Source organism: Bidens hawaiensis, unplaced genomic scaffold (assembly GCF_021521415.1).
Source record: "Bidens hawaiensis isolate Kalapana, Puna unplaced genomic scaffold, B.hawaiensis_p1.1 tig00000536_1, whole genome shotgun sequence".
In the NCBI taxonomy this organism is placed as follows: Eukaryota; Viridiplantae; Streptophyta; class Magnoliopsida; order Asterales; family Asteraceae; genus Bidens; species Bidens hawaiensis.
The window spans coordinates 5,199,987-5,218,860 of NW_027491034.1; the positions used below are offsets into that span (position 1 = coordinate 5,199,987).

General features: G+C 39.1%; 1 protein-coding gene and 1 long non-coding RNA gene across 2 annotated transcripts; one reads left to right on the plus strand and one right to left on the minus strand.

Moving 5' to 3' along the window:
• Nucleotides 1–530: 530 nt before the first annotated feature.
• Nucleotides 531–6,507, minus strand: LOC143635659 (protein RAE1-like). Its single transcript, XM_077103436.1, has 11 exons — nt 6,436–6,507; nt 6,246–6,332; nt 6,100–6,177; nt 5,847–6,040; nt 3,219–3,360; nt 1,489–1,569; nt 1,274–1,402; nt 1,111–1,188; nt 936–1,007; nt 773–853; nt 531–669 (listed from the first exon to the last, which is right to left on the minus strand). Exons 1-11 carry the CDS (start codon nt 6,493–6,495, stop codon nt 619–621), a joined length of 1,053 nt encoding a protein of 350 aa, XP_076959551.1. The 5' UTR covers nt 6,496–6,507; the 3' UTR covers nt 531–618.
• Nucleotides 6,508–7,005: 498 nt separating this feature from the next.
• On the plus strand, nt 7,006–8,951 carry LOC143635669 (uncharacterized). The gene is made up of 3 exons (XR_013154103.1): nt 7,006–7,100; nt 7,746–7,777; nt 8,748–8,951. It is a non-coding gene; the product is annotated as an uncharacterized LOC143635669 (long non-coding RNA).
• Nucleotides 8,952–18,874: the final 9,923 nt, after the last annotated feature.

The window sequence follows — 18,874 nt, forward strand, 5'->3', positions numbered from 1 at the left end:
TGAAAGTCCTGTGTTTAACTTCATTGTATAGAATTCAAGAAACCTTAAGGCATGGTTTTCTAGATTGGTTTTTTTATTGCTAACTCAGGTAAGCTGAAATTTATATTTTTGTTTCATATATCGTAATATAAGATGTATATGTATAATATTTCTTATAAAATGAGTATAAGAAAACTTGCAATTAAAACATATATCACACTTCTCTAGCACGCACATATGGACCCACAAAAGATCAAACGTTCAGATAACAGATATTAAATATTTGGACTTGTAATTGAATATTACCTAAAAGATTCATTTTTATAAATATATCAGATTAGAACACATATTGTTGTAAAAAAGTTCAAATTTTCAATATATCGAGACTTCATTCTTTTTTTTTTTTAATATATTTTCAACCTTTTAATTTATTGTTTAAAACCAGTCCAGGTGAACCGATAAATAGCCATTCTGATGACTGGTCCGTTAACTTGGTCAAAATTGCAAGATCGTCTAATATCAAAAGAATATTATACTTATACGCGTGTCTTAATTTCCTCATTATCAACTAATCCCTACACAAAAAATGCTGAATGACAAGAACAAAAACAGGTCCCCAAAAAGAATCAAAAGACATTTTCACTTCTTTCCAACGGCCCCAGCACGCGGCTTGCTTTTAACATCGGCCTCCTAACAAACACACAATCATATAATCCATTTCATTATTTCTTACTCTTAAAAAGTTAATACAAAAATCTCCCCTATTAAGTATTAATAATAACTTTCAGCATACCTGCGGCAAGTGCAAGTAAATGGAGGTCTTTGCTGTAGCTGGATTATGATTTTCAGCACCCTTACCCCAATCATAACATACCTACAAATAACACGGTTATTTATCAGACTCAACTATCAAACAAATTTAAAACTTAATTATAAGCTCGATAATAAACGCATACCGCATATGCATATATGGAGCCATCATGGTTAAAGCTACTGCAAGGTATAGGTTGATTGCACCTTGACATTGCCTGCATGACCATTAATAACCATACATAAATATTTAAAAATTTCAACTTTTTATTTGAGTCATCCATCAAACTCAACAACTAAGATCTAAGAATATGGATATACCTTTAATCTTTGCTTGCTATCCTTGTCCCAAAAGTTAAAAGCACCATCCGATCCGGCAGTTGCAAATGTATGATGAACCTAAACAAGAACAATATATGATTTAAGGTTTGTATATTTGAACATTCATAACCATAAATAGAAATTTAAAAAAAAGATATCTTACAGGATGGAAGTTAAGAGAGTTGACCGCATAAATTTCATTTCCCTCTCGGTGGCATTTAAATGTGAAATTCTTACTACTTTGTTGTTCATCAAGGTGATGCACGCCCACCCGTCCTTCAATCGATCCAACCTATAAACCAAAACCCATCCATCATCATTACATACGCAACTGTTAAAAATAAACGTATAATAAACAACAACAAAATACACCCATACCAAGAAACCAGTTTGGTCGGGAAAGGCAGCAACACATCTTGTTTGGTACTTCAAAGGGGACACGATTCTCTTAAACTCTGCCTGTTTGATGTAACAGTCAACTCAATTTGGTCATTTTAAAAAAGTAGAAGATACAATATAATAATAATAATAATAATAAGACAGAATTACAAATTTTGTCCTTTAAAAATAGCCAAAAACCGGTTCGTGTCCTTTTCTAAGTTTCCTTGCAGGCGGTGTACTTTAAACTTTTTTTTTCTACAAGTTATGTCCTTTACGCTAACTGGGTTAGAAAAACTCAGTTAAATGACAACATGTGCATAGCATGTGAGGGCATATTGGTCTTTTCGTCTACTGGTAGTTATTTATAATTAAAAAATAAATTAATATATTATAACAAAAATAAATAATAGATATTAAATATATACTCTCTCTCTCTCTTCCCGTCTTCTTTCTCTCTCTCTACTCTCTCCCTCCCTCTCACTACAGCAACACCACCACTGCCTAACCACCAAACCAACCACCGTTCTCAGCCGTGACCACCACAACTACCATCACCACCAAACCAGTGATCTATGGAGTTGGGTCACTTAAAATAAATGACCAAAACAACTACCATCACCACCAAACCAGTGATCTATGGACCAAAACAAATCAGGTGACCCAACTCCATACAATTAACTGTTTCAGCTTTCACCACCATCTTCCACACAACACCATCTCCATCCTTCACACCACCAAGAAAACCCAAACCCAGGTTTTTGACCCGACCCCCAATTTCCGCCCTATCCGACCCGTTTGTCCTCCAAATCGCAGAATCACTAGAAGACTCCGTACCCACTTCACCAAATCTTGAAAAGCTTCGATCTTTATCTTCAGAAACCCTTCTCAACACCCCATGGCCTTCACGCAAAGACAAGCCTTTCAGGTTCACAGACACGTCTTTCATCAAGCAATCGGATATCACACCGGTTTCGTATCCTCCAATTCATCAATCTTTAACCAATTCGAGTGTTTTATAACAAACCCATTTGCCCAATTTGACTATAATTGATGGGTACTTGGTTGATTCCTTATCCCAGTTGTCGGGTTTACCGAAAGGGGTTTTTGTTGGGAGCTTGTCGGGTATCAATTCAAGTGAAATTACGAAAAGGGTGTTTGAGTTTTTGCCGGTTTCGGTACAGGGGGACTTGTTTTGGTCACTTAATGGAGTTGGGTCACCTGATTTGGTGGTGACTTAAGAAGAAAGGGAGTTGGTTTGGTGGTGATGGTAGTTGTGGTGGTCACGGCTGAGAACGGTGGTTGGTTTGGTGGTTAGGCAGTGGTGGTGTTGCTGTAGTGAGAGGGAGGGAGAGAGTAGAGAGAGAGAAAGAAGACGGGAAGAGAGAGAGAGAGTATATATTTAATATCTATTATTTATTTTTGTTATAATATATTAATTTATTTTTTAATTATAAATAACTACCAGTAGACGAAAAGACCAATATGCCCTCACATGCTATGCACATGTTGTCATTTAACTGAGTTTTTCTAACCCAGTTAGCGTAAAGGACATAACGTGTAGAAAAAAAAAGTTTAAAGTACACCGCCTGCAAGAAAACTTAGAAAAGGACACGAACCGGTTTTTGGCTATTTTTAAAGGACAAAATTTGTAATTCTGTCTAATAATAATAATAATAATAATAATAACAATAATCATAATAATAATGATAACTTGAAACTGAGTTTACCTGAGGGTTTTGTAAGTTGAATGCAATAAGATTTCTATCAGCAGTGGCAACAACCATTAAGGGATGTTTCACTGAAAGTGAATAGCAACGGTCTGGAAGTTGTTGTGTGTAAACTGGATTCGATTGTCTTAAATCCCAGTACCTAGAACAGATGACATAAAATAACATTACAAAAAAAATTTATAACCAAATCACGTGTGAAGTAATATAAAGAAAACTAAACTAAACACGAGAAACCGCACCACAGTAACATCTTGCATAATATTCTTAAAATAAACTATAGTCTACGGGTGTGCACGGGTTGGTTTGGAGCTCAAACCAAACCGAAAACTAATATTTCGTTTTTGGGCTTTTGAATACAGATCGGTTTTGGTTTTTCGCTTTTGGCTCAAACCGAACAAAATACAAAAAATCAAGTCCTGATCAATAATAAAAACAAGAAGTAAACGACTAATTCTCATTTATATTGATCAGAAATTCTAACTCAAAAAACTGATGACAGCTCTTAAACCCTAACTCGGTTTGACTCTCGATGTATGCTAACTCGTTTACATCTCATGTGTCTCTAGATGAACCCTAACTCGGTTGCATCTCACTGCTCACACATTCTACATATTCCAACAGAAAACTCATTCGAAGTGTTTGTAAACCGTTTGCTTTCGTTTTTTCGATTTTCGCTCAAACAAAACCAAAAACATAAAAGTAAGGGCGCGTTCGTTTCACAGAATTCGTGGGAATTCAAAGGAATTGGAATTAAAATCCCATGACATGGCGTGTTCGTTTCGTAGGAATTGGAATCTTAATTCCATTTTGGTGTGTTCGGTTGGCATGGAATTGGAATTCAATTCCTTCAAATTCCTTTAAACAAAGGGATTCTAAATCCTTCCATCATGTGAAGGAATTCAAGTAAATTTGATGGAATCTTAAATTGGGCGACTAACATGGTCGCGTTCGGGTCGACATTTCGGGTGTGTTCACATTCAGATCGACGCTCCGAGTCTTAGCGCTTTCAGCTCAGTGCTCCGGGCCGGGTCGCGTTTGGGTCAACGCCCCGGGTCAACTCGCATTCGGTTCGGCGCCCTGCGTCAGTTTGTGTTCGGTTTGACGCAAGGGTCAGTTCGGCTCAACCCGACCCGGTCCGCCGACGCCCCGGCCATTTCATGGACCAAAAAAAAACAAAGAATAGAAACCGAAATGAAACGAAACCGAACTAAAAATACATAAACCGAAAAAAAAACTAACCAAAATAGAAGTTAAACCGAACCGAGTAAACCGACTAAAATGAAACAAAAAAAAAGAAACGAACAAAACGAAACAAAAAATTAAACCCGAACGGAAACGAAACAAAAAAAGACGACATAAACGAACCAAAAAAACCAAAACAGGCCGAAACAAAAAAAACTGAACATATTAAGCAAAAAACGAACTTGAACCAAACAGAAGCCGAAAAAACAACATAAACGAATCAAAGAAACCAAAACGGGCCGAAACCCAAAAAAATGAACAAAATAAGCAAAAAAATGAACTTGAACCAAACAGAAACCGAAAAAACGAACCAAAAACACGAAACGGGCCGAAACCCAAAAAACTGAACAAAATAAGTAAAAAAAACAAACTTGAACCAAACAGAAACCGAAAAAAAACAACATAAACGAACCAAAAAAATCGAAACGAGCCAAAACCCAAGAAACTGAACAAGATAAGCAAAAAAAACGAACTTGAACCAAACATAAAACGAAAAAACTGAACAAAATAAGCAAAAAAAAAGGGAACTTGAACCAAACAGAAATAAAAAAAACGAGTTAAACGAACCAAAAAAACCGAAATGGGCCTAAATCTCAAAAAACTGAAAAAAAAAAACGAACTCGAAGAAAACAGAAAACGAAAAACCAACCTAAACGAACCAAAAAAATCGAAACTGAGCCGGAACAAAACACAATAAACTAACCAAATGAAGCAAAAAAAAACAAACCGAAATGAAACTGGAAAAAATAACGAAACAAAAAAAAATGAAAGCGGGCCGGGTCGGGTCAGGTGGAAGCGGTTCGGATCACCAGCGGGCCGGATCGTCCAAAAACGTTGTGGGTCGTCGGTAGAGTGGGTCAAAGTGATTGCCTCCGACTCATTGGCCAACCAAACACGTTAAATGGAATTGGGATTCCAATTCCAGCAAATTCCATTCCTATGGGAATGTTTAAATTCCAATTCCAATTCCAATTCCTTTAAATTCCAATTCCAATTCCATTCCGTGAAACGAACGCACCCTAAGTTTCTAAGTTTTCGTAAATTGTTTTTAAGATTTTACAGATTTCACAAGGGGTCGGGCTTCATTTTTTCTATTTTGTCTTTCGGTCTTCTAACTTGAGGACTGAAAAATGACCCAAAAATGAACTTGGGCCCGAAACTCTGAGCCTGAAATTTTTTTATTAATAATATATTGATTGATTATTACACATCCGGGCTTAAATTGTGTATATTATAATCAACTAGCAATTAGACATTTGGGCATAAAGTTTTTGCAAGACACCATTTATTAATTTTTTAGTTATTTAGGTTATGAGTTGGTTATTTCGGGTTCAATCCATGCACACCTGTACCCAATACCTAAGTAAGTAAGTACACACAGACCTTAGAGTTTTATCCCAGCTTCCTGAAACCAAAAGGTTCATCTCTGAAATCCAAGCAACCTGAGTGACGGGTGCATCATGCATCGCCACAGTTGTGGGTTGAGCGCCAGACAATAACGGCCACATCTTAACTTGCTTATCACAGCCGCCAGAGAAGACGGTGGTTCCATCATCTTTCCATGATGAGCATAGAACCTGCATCAATGATTAAAATGAAGAAAAGAAGACATAAAAGAGAAAGTATGAAAACTTACAGGTTGATCATGAGCCATGGCTGTCTTTGCAACACTGCTAACTGTATTTCCATTTTTGGTTACTTCCCAGCATCTCACCTGCAATAATAATAATAATAATTAAAATGAATGATGTTAAAGAGAAAGAAGCAAAAGTGTAAAGCTACCTGATTATCCCATGAAGTAGCAACAAGGTGATTGGCTTTGGGACTGAAACAAAGGCTCGATACAGCATCGGTAGGAGGCGATACAACCTACAACACAATCATTATCTTATCATTACTCAAACCCTAATCAATTTACACAGCAAAACCCTTTGAGAAATAATAATAATAATAATAATAATAATAAAAGAACCTCAGTGGACTTGTTTGGATTAGCATTGGCGCCTGAATTCATGCCGAATGTAGTAGACATTTAATCCAACAACTATTATTATATTATCTTATGTTATGTTGCTCAATGAACCCTAACGCACAAGTGTTTTTTTTTTTTTTTTTTTATACGAAGAAGAAGAAGACCAACAAATTAAAGGAGTCGGTTCACTTAAAAAGAGGCTATGGGCTACCAGACATCAATCAAGCCCATTTATAATATTACAATTTCAAATGACTTTCTATTCTCTGCTCTGCTCCATTGTTTTCTATTCTGGTTATAAAACATCAATGGCGACTTCATCTTCATCTACAATTTCTCCCCCTTGGTCAATCGCTCAAAGGATGGTCATTATATCCAAGACATCGATGCCACAGGAAGACTACATCAACGGAGACCATAGCAGCTTAAAATAGGTTCGTACACTCAGTTGTATTCAAGTGTTTTGATTTTTTTTTTTTATGTTTATTTGAGTTATGTTCGTAATTGAGATCCTAAGTGATTATGATGGAATTTGTTAATATTTTCTCCTTTTTTGGTCAGAGTTAGCATACTGGAGCTGTTTCTATTGGAACCGGATAACACCTTCATCCAGTCTCCTCAGGGTAATGCATCAACCCTCTGAATTCACAAAGCTCCAATGAGTGGTAAGCTGCCACCACATGTTTAGTGTAATGCAATGTTAGTAGCTCTATACCACCCGTCCACACCATAAGATTACTTCTTGATAATTGCATTGGTTATTTAATGTAGCACTGATTTTCCCTTTTCTCATTCTGACTCAGGTATCGACAATTATGGATTCGAGTACTCTGAGAAGGAATCTAAAGAAGAATATGTTGACATTGAAACAATTCGAAAGGTAGACTTATAAAATTTGTGAATTCCAACTTTGTTTCGTGCTTTGCAATAACCTTTTGCTGATAAGAATGGGGCTCTCTTAGATGCGTACTCCCAAACTGAAAAACAGTTATATTTAATAAAATCTGCATACTCCTGACGAATTTTAAAATCCCCAAATTGAAATTATAATTCATGTAGCCTTCAATAAAATACTTGACTGTTCACTCAGTTTGCATCCAAAGAAAACCCTTAAACAAACAAGATTTGTTAATTTACGACCGTTACATTAGACTACATTACTTCTTGGAAGCATTAAAGCAGTTCAAAATAGCCTTCTTATGAAAACATACAACTATATAGACATTATTCTTCATTTTTTTGCTGCACGTTTTTATCTACTTCGTTAATTTGACTGTTTATATTTGCCTTCTTTATTTCATGACATCCAGGGCAACTGTATTTGCTAAGAGCTGATGTTGAGGTTAGATACCTTCTGTTCTTTATTGCTTTATTTGGTATGTAGCATTCTAGATTTGTTTTTATGTTTACATTTGTTTTAGCTATGGGCTAGGCACTTTACATACTTGAATAACTATCAGGTCGATATGGGTGTGGTTGGTTCAAGAGTAAAACTGAACCCAAATCAATCTGTTTGCATATTAAGAACGGCTTGATGCATTTTGACCCGTATGTTATCTCATAATGGGTCAAAGCGTTTTTTTTGTCGGGTCATAAATTTAATCGAAAGTGACGTGTTCTGTTTTTTGTAATGGGTGAAAATGGTTTTGGTTTTGGTTTAGATGAACAACTTCGTATTTTTATGAGATCAAAACAGATGTAGTCGGTTCAGGAATAAAACTGAACCTGAATCAACCTGTCTGCGTTTTCAGAACGAATCAACGTTTTTGTTTTAGCGTATACGAATTTTTTGTTCTCTACCGGGCCGAAAGGGGCTTTGTTGGTCCACAAATAAAACTAAACCGAAACACCCAAACGACCCATTTGCTGTTTTACAATGCGTCACAAAGTTTTTGAAATCTATGGTTGCAAATAACCTTTTATTAATTCCAAAAATAACAATAATAAAATTGGACCATTTGCATTTTTATGACTGATATACCCAAAATGTGTTGGCTTATTATGACCGATGTACCCAAAACATGAACCAACTACACCCGTTATTCATAATAATGCAAAAATTTCTATTACCTGACATGTAGAGTGAAGAGTGATTGACAAATAACTTATTGGTACTACGTTCTCTATCATTCATGACCTTTTTCCTATAAATGAACTGGACTAACATGAACAAGGGCATGTTCCTGTTTACTCATTTAACTTTTAACGAACACGTACACTAGGTTTAAATTGGTTTGTATTTAATATATATGAACTAATAGGTGCACTAGCAGTCTAGCATATTTAAGTGATGATATGAGTGTGATTTGTAGATGTCTTGCTATGGGGAAGCTAATGGGGTGAGCTAGGACAAGAACAGTGGCAAATGGTCAAAGAAATGCAAAGACTAAGAAAACAAAGGTTCAAATAAGTTGGAAAGGATGGTTAGCTTTCTTGGTTGATGGTCCTAAAGTTAGCCATTATTTGAGTATATATAGTTCTTCTCTCTTTGATTCATGGCTCAATTGTATCTTATCTTTTATAACATTTCTTTGACCATTTAATTTGACAAACGTTTTGAGTTTATTGAACGGGGAGAAACAACGAAATAGAATTGATGTAGGCTGCTTAATAATAAAAACTGTTGTTTACAGTCTTCAATGTCCCAAGTGTTTATGGTGGTTTAATTTGTGTTGCGAACCTTAATACACAAAGAAATATATAAAAAAAATACACCATACTCCGCCGCATCGCGACGGGTCAAACAACTAGTTAAAAGTAAATCTAGGGTCGGGGCGGGTTAAATAAATAAAATAATAAAACTAAGTTATACTTCAATAACACTATATTATTCGTCATTAGATATTAATGAATCAAAAAAACCCAAATACCCTTAAGATACTTCCGCGGGTCAGAGGATTCCTCCTCGTAAGACACCCGCATAACCATCTAAGGAAGGAACCCCTGTACGACTTATGCGGAAGCATCCTGGCACCCTCAGAAGTCATACGCAGGACAAAGTATTCGTCCGCCTGAATGATCAGGTGGTAATGCCTCAGGACAGCTGTAATTAACTAATTACTTTCTAGAAGATTTACCAAGATGCTTTCTTGGGCAATACGTGATCTCTCGGCCAATGAATAAAGGACAATGAACGTTTCCATGCCCGCACTCTGACTTATGATGAATCTCCCAGGAGATCTCTTTCCCCTCCACCAATGGTAAGAGTAAGTCAAATCCGTTATAGTCAACAAGCAGAACAAGAATTTGGTGAAGTACGGAGGTTGCGTCCCCGTCCTCGTGTGGACATGTGGATGCCGTCTTACGTAGATGAGCTCGATAGTTATGATTCAACATATCACCCAAGAGATTTCAGTTTCTATACTGGTGACAGCAGGCTGCGTTCGCGTAAAGGGATCAGTCGCCCGCAAGACGTGGTCGGTCATACTCAATATCATAGTGATGCGGAGAAAGATTTCACTAAACCATATCGCCCAGCAGCCTTTGCTGAAAAATCGAAGTTCATAGCACGCATCACGACAACACCTTTTTCAGTCAATGCTAAAATACCTACATCGGTGGGTAAGTATAACGGAATGACTGATCCAAGCGATCATCTCCAAAACTTTGTGGAGGTAGGTGGTGTTCGCGGATGGACGCTTCCCTATTGGTGTCATATGTTTGCATTGACACTAACAGGGGCATCACGTGAATGGTTTGAAAAATTACCAGATGGTCAAATTTCCAGCTGGGATGATCTGGTGAAAAAACTTTCCCAACAGTTTAGCCAGCAAATGAAACACACTCGTGATCATTCGGAAATTTTGGACGTTATTCACCGAGATAACGAATCTGTGGAAGATTTCATTACCCGATTCAATGATGAAAGTCTGAACATTGGCGAAATCAGCAAAGACATGCTTCGTGGTGCCTTTCGCAAGAATGTTAGATGTGATGCGTTGATCCGCACACTAACTGGCAGAGATGGAAAGCCACAAGAATGGGATGATATCATGACCGCGGCAAAGTTGTACGCCAGAACTGCGAAAACCTTGGGGTATAACAATTCAAAGCAGAAGTTGAAAGTATAATTCCAAACTCCACGGCCTAATAAACAGGAAAAGGGGACAATGTCTAGACTTCAGCCGAACGCGGAGGTATCAAAATCATTCGACGCAAGATCTCTGATTGGTAATAAGAACAAGCAAAATTTTTCAGCACGGTCATCCAACAATTAGACTTCATTGTCAAAAACACCTTCAGAAATTCTCACCACCGAGAATGTGAATTTCAGGAAACCCCAACCATTACCAAGAAGATCATTCCTCGATAAAAAAAACACTGCTCATATCATAATTACATCGGACACAACACGAACGAGTGTATAGCCTTGAAAAATGAAATTGAAGCAGCTGTGAAATCAGGCAAACTTGAACATGGTCAAAGATTTGAATGTTCACATGATTCAAGGTGGACATAGGGTTGGTGGGAAAGGAGAGAGCTCCTGGATGAGGAATGGAAAAATGAACCAGTAATTTTTCCACGTATTAAAGGTGGACCGTGCAATAAGAATCCTTTGATAATCACTGCCCTCTTTGGTCATTACCGTTCGCAGTATGTTTTCTTTGACACTGGTAGTACATCTGACATTATGTACGAACAGTGCTTTGAACAACTCGATGAGGAGGATAAGGAGAGATTGAAACCTATTCATGCTCCTGTATCCGGATTTGGAGGTGAGGTGATGCACCCGCGATGGGTAATATCCTTCCCGGACACTCTTAGTGATGGGATTCATTCAAGAACCAAGGAAGTTGAGTTTTTGGTCCTACCAGCAACTTCCAAACATGACATCATTCTAGGGCGGGAAGCAATTGGTGACTTTAATGCTCACCCGTCCATGGCTCACGGCGCGGTAGGAGTTCCAACCCGCACCGGCGTAGCAATAATTCATGTTAATCGATATTGCTTCGCAACTGAAAGTTCAAAGCCTAGCAAAGTTCCAAAACAAGCTCAGAGGACTGAACCAGAGAAGTGAGTTTTGAACAAAAAATTCCCTGATCAGACAGTCATAATCGGACCCGCTAATTCAGAAATAGTGAGGACTTTCTTAAAGAAATTGTTGACTAAGAATATGGACATCTTCGCTTGGCAACCCGCGGACATGATTGGTGTCCCGCGGAATATTGCGGAGCACAAACTAAGGGTAAACCCGATGTTTACGCCAATTGTCCAAAAAAGCGGAAGATGGGTCCGGAACAAACAAAAGCCATGAATGATCAAGTACAATATTTGCTTCATGCCGGAATTATTCGGGAAATCAAATATCAGACATAGGTGGCTAATCCGGTCATCGTTCCGAAGAGTAACGGAACTTGGCGGATGTGTATAGACTTCAAAGATTTGAACAAGGCATGTCCGAAATACTGTTATCCGTTGCCGGAAATTGATCTCAAAGTAGACGCAGTGGCCCCGTTCAAGTTTAAATGCTTCCTCGATGCCTATAAAGGCTATTACCAAATCCGCATGGCGGCGGGTGATGAGGATAAAACAACGTTTCGTACAGACCAAGGGACATTTTGCTATAACATGATGCCCTTTGGATTGAAGAACGCGGGTGCCACATATTAGCGGCTAATGGATCAAGCATTCAAGAACCAGATTGGTCGAAACCCGGAAGTCTACATGGACGACTTGGTAATAAAAAGCATCGAAGAAGATCAGATGTTTAGAGACATCGAATAGACATTTGAAACCTTAAGGAGTATTAACATGAAGCTGAATCCGGCTAAATGTTCTTTCGGGATGGAGAAAGGAAAATTTCTGGGAGTCATCGATATGGGTGCGGGTTTTAAAGCCAACCCGGATAAAACCCAGGCAGTAGCCCGCATGCCGTCTCCCTCATCCCTCAAGGAAGTACAAACACTCAACGGAAGATTGGTAGCACTAAACAGGTTCTTGGCAAACCACGCAGCTAAATCTTATCCGTTCGTTTCAACTTTGAGAAATTGTCTCAAAAAAGCACAATTCAAGTGGACCACGGAAGCTGAACAAGCGTTCCAAGAAGTCAAGAAATGTTTAATGGAGTTGCCCACTCTGACAACACCTTATGCGGGAGAACCATTGACGCTATACTTATCAGCATCTGATATTGCCATCGAGGCTGTATTATTGACAGATAGAAAGAATTTCCAAACGCCGATCTATTACGTCAGTAGGACATTGTTAGACCCGGAGACCAGATATTCAATGCTGGAAAAACTTGTTTTAGCACTGGTCTATGCCGCCCAACGTCTCCGCAGGTACTTTCAGGGGAATCCCATCAATGTGTTAACTGGATATAAACTCAAAAACGTTCTGAGTAAACCATAATTTTCTGGGCGACTGGCAAGGTGGGCCATCGAGCTGGGTGAACATGCGATAGAATATAAACCCAGGCCAGCAATTAAATGGCAGGTGTTGGCGGACTTCGTCACCGAGGTTCCGCAACACAAAGAAAAAGAATGTTTGATTGAGCAGCAACCCCAAGCACCTCCTGAACAGGGACAAATTTGGTCACTGTTCACGGGCGGGGCTTCAAGCAGTGAGGGATCTGGCACAGGCCTCAGGCTAGTCAATCCCGAAGGCCACGAATTTACATACGTCATAAAGTTATACTTCAAAAGTACTAACAACGAGACGGAATATGAAGCTTTTCTGGCAAGCCTGCGGATAGCCAAGAAGCTTGGGGTGAAACATTTGAAAGCACGGGTGGATTCTATGTTGATTGTAGGACAGATTAATGGAACTTATGAAGCAAAAAATGATGTCATGGCTTCATATTTGTCCCAAGAAAAATCAAGTTCTGGTAATTCCGCAAAATCAAGTTCTGGTAATTCAGACTGGCAGAGAATCTTGGAAGACACCGATTATAACTTATCTGTCGTTAGGAATTCTGCCAGCAGAAAAGGCCGCGGCTCGAAAAATCAAGCACAAGGCCTTGAATTACCAAATAAATGATGATGTTTGGTACCGGAGGTCGTTTTTGGGACCGCTGTTGCGTTGCGTGGACGCCGAAGACGCGAACTACTTAATACGAGAAGTCCACGAAGGCATTTGTGGCTTACACGCGGGTCCTAGGATGACCGTGGCAAAACTCATGAACGCTGGGTATTACTGGCTTGGGATGCATTTAGACGCTGTTCAAGAAATCAGGAAATGTGATTCTTGTCAACATCATGCTCCCAATACCCTACGACCAAAGAACGAATTGATACCAGTGACGTCCGCATGGCCGTTTTAGAAATGGGCCATCGACATTGTGGGACCATTCCCAGAAGCCCCTTGACGAGTCAAATTTTTTATTGTGGCCATTGATTACTTCACCAAATGGGTGGAAGCCAAACCAGTTGCATCGATCACGACATCGAGCATTAAGAAATTCCTATGGGAATTCATCATTTGCCGGTTTGGTCTTCCGCAGGAACTGGTAAGTGACAATGGGACCCAGTTTGCGGACAGCGGACTACAAGAATGGTAGAAAGAACTTCAGGTCATTCAAAACTTTACATCTGTAGCCCATCCGCAAGCAAATGGTCAGGTTGAACGGACCAACCGAACAATCAATGAAGGGATCAAAGCGAGGTTATGAACTAAACGGACGGGATGGGTTGACGAATTGCCCCATGTACTTTGGGCCTTCCGCACCCAGAAGCATTCATAGAATTCCGAGACGGCCTTTAGTTTAACCTATGGCACTGAGGCTATGATCCCAGCCGAAATAGGGATTCCATCCGTTAGAGTCTTGATGATCAATGATAATGATCGTGAACTACGGATGAATCTTGACCTCATTGAAAAAAGGAGGGAACTGGCATCGATCCGCGATCATAATTATAAACGCCAACTGCAGAAATATTATAACTTGCAGGTCCAAAAATGTGAATTTGATGCGGGAGACTTTGTCTTCCACAATAATGAGGCTTCTAGCCAAGAACCTCCGGGCAAGTTGGCCCCAACTTGGGAAGGCCCTTATAAGGTGAAACAAGTTTTATCCAAGGGTGCTTACAAGTTAGATAAGTTGGATGGGACTGAGATCCCTAGAACTTGGAATGTGGCACAGTTAAAGAAATGTTACATATAGCAATGGCGGTTATTTTTCATTTTTGGCATGCGTGCCTATATAGACTAGTTGAAAATATGAAACGTTATCTTTTGTAAGTTCATCTGGCTTATGCCTGATTTATGAAAATTTTATTTTAGTATCATGTAATATGTGTTTCCATTCGTATGTAATCCTTTATTGACAAACAAGAAGATCCTACAAACACTTATATTATGAAGCATAAGACAAAGTGTACCAGACAACACGAGCTTATTATTTATCAAAAGAGATTACAGAAAAAGATGATGATTACAAATAAGATAAATCTATATCTATGATGTCACATCTTCGCCTTCCGCGTTTTCATCTTCCGCACCATCTTGCAATTCTTCATCTTCCTCTTCAGCCTCAAGAAGAGCTTTCAACTGGTCTATCCCATCTTCTTTATCTGCAAGCTCAGTGTAACAACACGGAAATTTTTGAGCCAAAAGTGTCAACTTTCCAAAGTTAAGGGACCAAAACTGCCAAAATCCAAACTCCAAGGTTGAAAATGAAAATTCTGTTTTTTTGTCTTATCGCGATACGCGACGGGACAAAAGACAAGCCCATCACGTATCGCGATGGGGCTTGGTCAAAGCTTCCGGAAGGGTTATTAGCGATATGCGATCGCTGTTGAACCAACGTCATCGCGATACGCGATGACATGGTCTGACAGGTTGCGACACGTGTGCCACGTGGCACACGGTGGCACCGTCTGCCGCCACGTGTCACCACGTGACAACACGTCGCCACGTGTCGCCACGCGGCACAATACCTGCAACGTGTCGCCACGTGGCAGGTCTACGTGGTGACACAGATGGCCTATATCGCGCTACGCGATAGGCCAGCCAAGGAACCCATCGCGTACCGAGATAGGATCCAAAATCTTGCCTATAAATAGCAAGGTCCGGGTCTTCATAATCCACACCAAAATTCAGCTTATATCTCTCTCTAAACATCTCACCACACCTCGAAAACCGTGCCTTCAATCCACCTCGATAAACGAGTCCGATTCCTCATTTTCCGTGCCATACCTCGATTCTCGTGCCATTTTCCAACGACGTATATATCAAGAAGGTGATCCCGTACCGACGTCCCGACAATCATTCTGGAGTTCATGCCGTGAAGTATTGGTCCCTCGAGAAACGTGCCAACGAGCGATAAGGAGTGGTGGTTTCGTTTGGCGTAAGAAGGGTTGATCAAGTGGCGTGGAAGTGCTGCTCGAATCCTTAGGAATTCCAAAATGCCAACAAGGTTAGGCGTAATGTCAAATGAATATAATATAATATTATATTAAAGGCTTAAGCCCTAAGTCGAAATTATACTCGATGTTTATAAAAAGAAAATAAATAACAAAGGAAAGAAAAGAAAGAAATATAAAAGTGTATATATATATATATGTGTGTGTGTGTGATTATATATATATAATTCTTTGTTATAGATATTATTTAAGTTTAATGAGTATTCTTAAATAATAAAGAAAAGAATACGTTTCTTAAAGAAGAAGAAACGAAGGGTTTTATAATAAACTAAAGGTTTATAAACAATACTTTTAAACTAAAAGTTTTTAAGTAAATGAGAAATGAACTAAAGGTTCATCGAGGTAAAATAAAGACTAAAGGTCTTAAGCCGGATTGTATATCTGACTAACAAATGGTTATACTTGTACTATAGGTGCGAGATAGCAAGAACGTGACGCAAGGACGGTGTTGGAAACCAATCCCGATCAAAGGTAAATACGCCCCACTTTTTACAAACTTGTTTTCAAACAAATAAATGTGTTATGTGTAAAACTTTACATGAGACCAAGTGTCTCTAAAAACATTGTAAATAAGAGTATGAGCTTAGCCCTCAGGCTGTAGTATACGTTTGTCTGGATCCTTACATATGTGGAATGCGGTGGGCACATCGCACCACGCCTGGTCACGACCTCCAGCCACGATGGGCCGAACCAAAGTATGTTCGAGTGAGAATGACCTTATGTATATTTATGGCACCTAAGTACTTCGAAACGCTGCGGTGTTTTGCTGGGGTGACCTAGTGTAGAAACTCGAGTTTATAATGATATTGTTTTAACTTTGTTATTCCTAAGCCAAGATGGGCCGAGGCTTGCGTAACCCTCGAGGGGTGACAAAGTAAAAGAAAATGTTTTCGCGTCAGCATATTCACCAGCAATCATTGCTGACGTATTTTTATAACATTTTGCATGTAATCAAGAATAGAGCCTGAAGGACGAAGACTCAAGAATCCGATGGCTCGGATATTTTGTCTGAATAATAAAATATGATGGTTTTTGTTAAACTTATAAACAAGTAAAACTAAACGAAACTTTCGTCTCGTCTTTTATAATGTATATATTTTAAATTTAAATCCACATGTTTTATAAAGACTTCCGCTAATAACCCGTAACTCTGATTTATTTACAAATGCGGTACCAACTGTCGAGTCGCACTCTTAGGCCTAAGATGGGGGTGTGACAGTTTGGTATTAGAGTCATAGATCTTAGCGAATTGGGTATCATAAAACAATACCCAAGCTTCGATCCAAGCATAGGAAAATAATTTACTTGTTTATTTGAATAGGGATACGATTGGTTGGTAACCCTCTCTTTCCCTCTCTACATTCTAAACCATCCATCAAAGATGTCTTATGAGAAATTAATGGAGTATTATGATCGTGAGGCAAGAAGAGAAAAAAAATACTACAAATTCCCAAAAGACGTCATGGATGAAGATTACTTTGAGGCCTTCTTTAGCCGAGACCAATACATTGAACGTCCCAAACCAATATACTTCCCCGGGACTGAGAAATGCCTAATTAAACTACCCGATAGCCCACCCAAACAAATCGAACCACCAAGACACTCGAGCTATCATCCACCAATAATGCCCATATATCATCCATCTGAAATACCGACGTACACCCATCAGAGATCCCGACTTATCAACCATCGGAGATACCACAATACTTTCCCACTGGATATTTACCAAATCCACATCCATCCCATGCCTTCCTTTCAAACTGACCAATCAAGGAAGAACCAAAGTCCCTGTCCTCCGACTGGATGCAATGCCACTCCGATCAACGAAGGTGGCATACTGGAAGCTATACCGCTCTCGAAGTCAACTCATGACCCAACAATGGCGAAGGATCATCCCGCAAACCAAGAATGAGGGTGATGATGCCTTACGAGAGTTTCAAAATGCCCTCAATGATCAACGAGACCACCCAGTATATGGAAGAGGAAGAAGAACCTATGGAGGAAGAAGAGGAGGACCCCGAAGAAGAGGAGGATCATGTGGAATAGTCCGAACCGGAAGAAGAGCTTCCTGACAATCTTAACGAGATACCAACATCCATTGATGGATCACTCACTTCCCACAACCCAAGCTACGGTTCCGTCGATCCGTATGTTCAGTATCTTGAGAAGATCAAGAACCAAGCTTCGTCAAGCTTCCCACCATTCCAAGGTGTAATCTCAACTGAAGAAGAACAAGCCGATGAGATTCGTGAGCAAAACAAAGCTGCAAATACCTTCTTCTACCTTGCATCTGATATGACTGAGGTCCCGTATCCTGAACCGAGGAATCATTACGAGATGGTGACATTGGGTTACCGCGACCCATCTCCACAATATGGATACCCGACGTTGTCCCGCAGTTATATGAAGAACATCTGGATCGCGCTCTACACGAGACCGATGATTGGAGAAAGAAGGTGGTTGAGGAAGGGAAGAAAAAGAAGAAGATGAGAGAGAAGCTTCTTCACAAATGCAACAAACTGACAAGGGTTGTTAAGAAGTTTTTAAATGACTGAGATGATGGTGGTGATGGCATGAAGTGTATGTGTGTAATCTGGTTTGTATGTTATGTGTGAAATTTAATGTAATAAGGATAGGAGTTTATATATCGTATGAACGATATATAAGGAATGTTGTAAAATAATATATATATATATATATGGTTAATAAAACTTGTGTTTTAATAAAAGAAAACGATGTTAATATTTCAGATAAAAAAAAGATTGAAAAAGAATATAAGGTAAAAAGAATGTCTCGACAAAGTGATAATAGACCTCCCGAAAGGAAGCCGAAAAACGAGAAGAAAAAAGAAAAGGTCCCGAAAATGAACAAGAGGAACCGATTCCTGAAAAATACATGAACCAAATCCAAAGAATAGTCAAAGATGTCGTAAGGGCTGAAACCGAAAATAGATCCCAATATAGACAAACTAAACATTCTCACTCCATGAATCCTTCTCGAAAATATATTTCCGAACCTCGTTCTAGACTCTCACGAATGGATGAAAGTGTACATGAATCAAACGCTGATGGTGGGGT

Coding starts and splice junctions, on each gene's coding strand:
- LOC143635659 (XM_077103436.1), bottom strand. CDS start 6,495: ATGTCTACTACATTCGGCATGAATTCAGGCGCCAATGCTAATCCAAAC. Junction 1,189..1,273: donor ACTCTCTTAACTTCCATCCT/GTAAGATATCTT, acceptor GTTCTTGTTTAG/GTTCATCATACATTTGCAAC. Junction 1,008..1,110: donor ATAGCAAGCAAAGATTAAAG/GTATATCCATAT, acceptor ATGGTCATGCAG/GCAATGTCAAGGTGCAATCA.